The 2,905-nt window shown below is 41.9% G+C and overlaps 1 protein-coding gene across 1 annotated transcript; it reads left to right on the top strand.

The window, feature by feature from the left end:
- Positions 1-852: 852 nt before the first annotated feature.
- LOC124705998 lies at positions 853-1,441 on the top strand. The gene has a single exon (XM_047237676.1). The coding sequence runs from the start codon at positions 973-975 to the stop codon at positions 1,246-1,248; it is 276 nt and encodes a 91-aa protein (XP_047093632.1). The 5' UTR covers positions 853-972; the 3' UTR covers positions 1,249-1,441.
- Positions 1,442-2,905: the final 1,464 nt, after the last annotated feature.

A 2,905-nucleotide genomic window follows, 5' to 3' on the forward strand; every position in this document is an offset into this window, starting at 1 on the left:
ATATCTCATTGATGAAATGTTATTGTCCACTACAACTTAAAAGAGAGAATAGTCAAGTGAATCCATAAACCCTGGTCCAATTTTAATCATAAGAAACACTTTTCATCACTTTTATCTTAATTTTTATTTGCATCGCTATTTCAAGCCGAAAATACAAAAATATTTTTCTTTCTTATTTGCACTCAAAACCCCAAAATAAACAAACCTTTACCGCTTTTACTTAGTTTATTCCAGTTGCTTAGTTTACTTTACTTTAGTTATTACTTTATTTATGTTTACTTACACGAAACCTTGTGCTTGACAACCACGCGGCGAAGTTGATGACACAATGCTTTAATGATGCATGAAATTGATGCATCTTTGGTCCAAAAGCTCTTGGGCACATCCAGAACCTTCCTAGATGCTCCTCTTTGTCCCAACAAGTTCATAAAATCATCGCTTGCCCAAATCTATTAAGCAAGAGTTTGAGTGAATCCAACTTCTCCGAGAAAATTGCAAAAACCACCACATAGGGACTAGAGTTTCAGAAAACCACCGCTTCTCAAAAATTTGGCAAAAAACCACTTGTTGATTTTTTTGTTTTGCAAAAACACTAATCACTCACTTCATTTTTGTTGACGTTGTTTCTCATCAAAAGGGCCCGGCGGAGGCCCTCTATCGGTTAGTGCTTTTTGCACTTTGCAAAAAATAAAAGGTCAACCGATCTTTTTTATTTTTTATTTTTGGAGTGATGTTTTTGTGAAACCTATCTCAAATGTGGTGTTTTATGCAATTTTCTCCCGCCTGCCCTTGTGCCATCTATTTCCGCTCCCTTCAGCGGTTCGGCCCCATACCTTAATTGCGGGAGCATCTTGCCATCCCTCCCAATTTTGGAACACAGCTACAACTGTCCCACAAAAAAACCAGAAGGCAGCTGCAAGAATTAGCCACCGATTCCACCCCGATCCCCCATTTCGTTCTGTTCTTGATCGGATGGCAGCCATGGACGGCGGCGACAACGACGGCGGCGGGATCCTGACCTTCGAGAAGCTGGAGAGGTACGCGATCTGGGTTGGCGGGAGCGTGGCCGCGGCATTCTTTACCTCCATGGAGCGGTGCTCCTGCATCCACCTTCACACCGTGGACGACGACGGCGACGATGACCCCGAGGAGGCCAAGGACCGCCCCCTCATGCTGTCCCGCCCCCAGGCCCTCCCCGAGTACTACTACGACCGATCCGGGTCCTCCGCGTCCTTCGCCAAGATGTGACGAGGTCATCACCCGTACTGCGGATCATCATGCGTGATCTGCCCTTTCTTTGGTCTGTTTGTTGATTAGTTTTTCTTTGTATCCTCTTGTGATTCGACGGTGTTATGATCTAATTGTGTAATTGTGTGAGGCTTTCAAGAAATTCAGCCCTGCATTGTTCACGCGAGGCCCGAACAGCCGATTAATCTATAATTTTGTGCCGTTTGTTCGTGAATCTTTAATTTGATTCCAAGACGGCCTGTACTTATCTTTGGATCATGTGCTATATATTTCCGGCTTTGTTTCTTCAAGGGAGTGGACATATAGGAGTACTAAAATTGGGCATGCGGGCACGATGTTGTTGGTTGATTGCTGTAACACCTAGCCGGAATCTCAATCTTATTAGTTTCAGATTATGTTTTTGCGAGGTTTTACTAGTTTCAGATTGGTAGAGTGGTGGTAGAGAAAATTTGTGGTGGCAGTTGTTTTGTGCATGTACCTGTTTTGTTGTTGTTGTTGAACCAGTTGATGTACCTGAAGTTTATTTTTCTCTCTGTTACTGTGTACTTAACTCTGTAATACTAAATCAGCGACACTCATCATGGATTGGAAAGGAGTACAAAATTCTGACATTCTACAAAAGAGTGGAGCTAGTGCAGATGCTAAAAATGGAGAGTTGAATTTTGTAACACCTAGCTGGAATCTGAATCCTATTAGCTTCAAGTTATGTTTTCACGAGGATGATTCATCACATATTAGTGTAGTTTTTTTTTGAAACAAGGCAAAAGATTTGCCATTTTCATTAAGTAAGAGGAACCACAAAGAAAAATTGTGATGGTAATTGTTTGTTTCAGTAGGTGAAGTTTATTCTCTTTGTTCTGCAATCTGCAAGATTGCTACTGTTTTCAGCCTTACATATGGTAAATTTGCAGCCATGTTGTGTGGCACCTGTTGATTTTCATCTTTGGTAATCAGTTTATTTGGCTTGGTACAATTTAGCGATTCAATCAGTTGTGGCCTTGCGGGAGAACCAGATAAGTATACTTGTTTTGTTTTAAGTTATGGAATTATGCCAGAGCTGTGATGTGTATGTTCGCAACTGGGTTGCGAGTCATATCTTGTATGGCTTTTCAGGAGTGCAAACCCAGGTGTCCCAAATGCGAGATACTGGGATGATGGGGAGGATGTTATGACAGGTGAAAAACGAGGCACTCGACAGGCACAAAGATGGTCGACCGATGTTCGATGGAAGGCGATATAAACTTCAAAGGAGGATGAAGATTCCTGAGTGCTATCTGGCATGTGCAGAACTTGAACTAGGCATGTGCCTTGGATGTTTGTTATTTTTATTTGTTAGTCTCGTTCATGTACTGGACGATTTCAAGACCTGGAATAGTACCTTTGATTACGTAATATGACAGGAGTCCTTCCCGTTGTCCGAAGGATGAAGCCGCAGATTCATTTGAACAAAGAGGTTTACTGAAGTGTCCTTGAATTCATTTGAATGAAGAGGTTTACTGAAGCTGCCTGTCCGCCCTGGTGCAAGTTGTCAGGTCAAAAGGCAGTTGTTTTGCACTCAGGATTCGAAATTTAATTTGTGAAGCTAGCAACGTATTCAGAGCATCCTACTTTGTTTGTGGCAGATGTATTATTATTTTTTGTAAGGACAGTGCTAGTA

Source organism: Lolium rigidum, chromosome 4 (genome assembly GCF_022539505.1).
Source record: "Lolium rigidum isolate FL_2022 chromosome 4, APGP_CSIRO_Lrig_0.1, whole genome shotgun sequence".
Taxonomy (NCBI): domain Eukaryota; kingdom Viridiplantae; phylum Streptophyta; class Magnoliopsida; order Poales; family Poaceae; genus Lolium; species Lolium rigidum.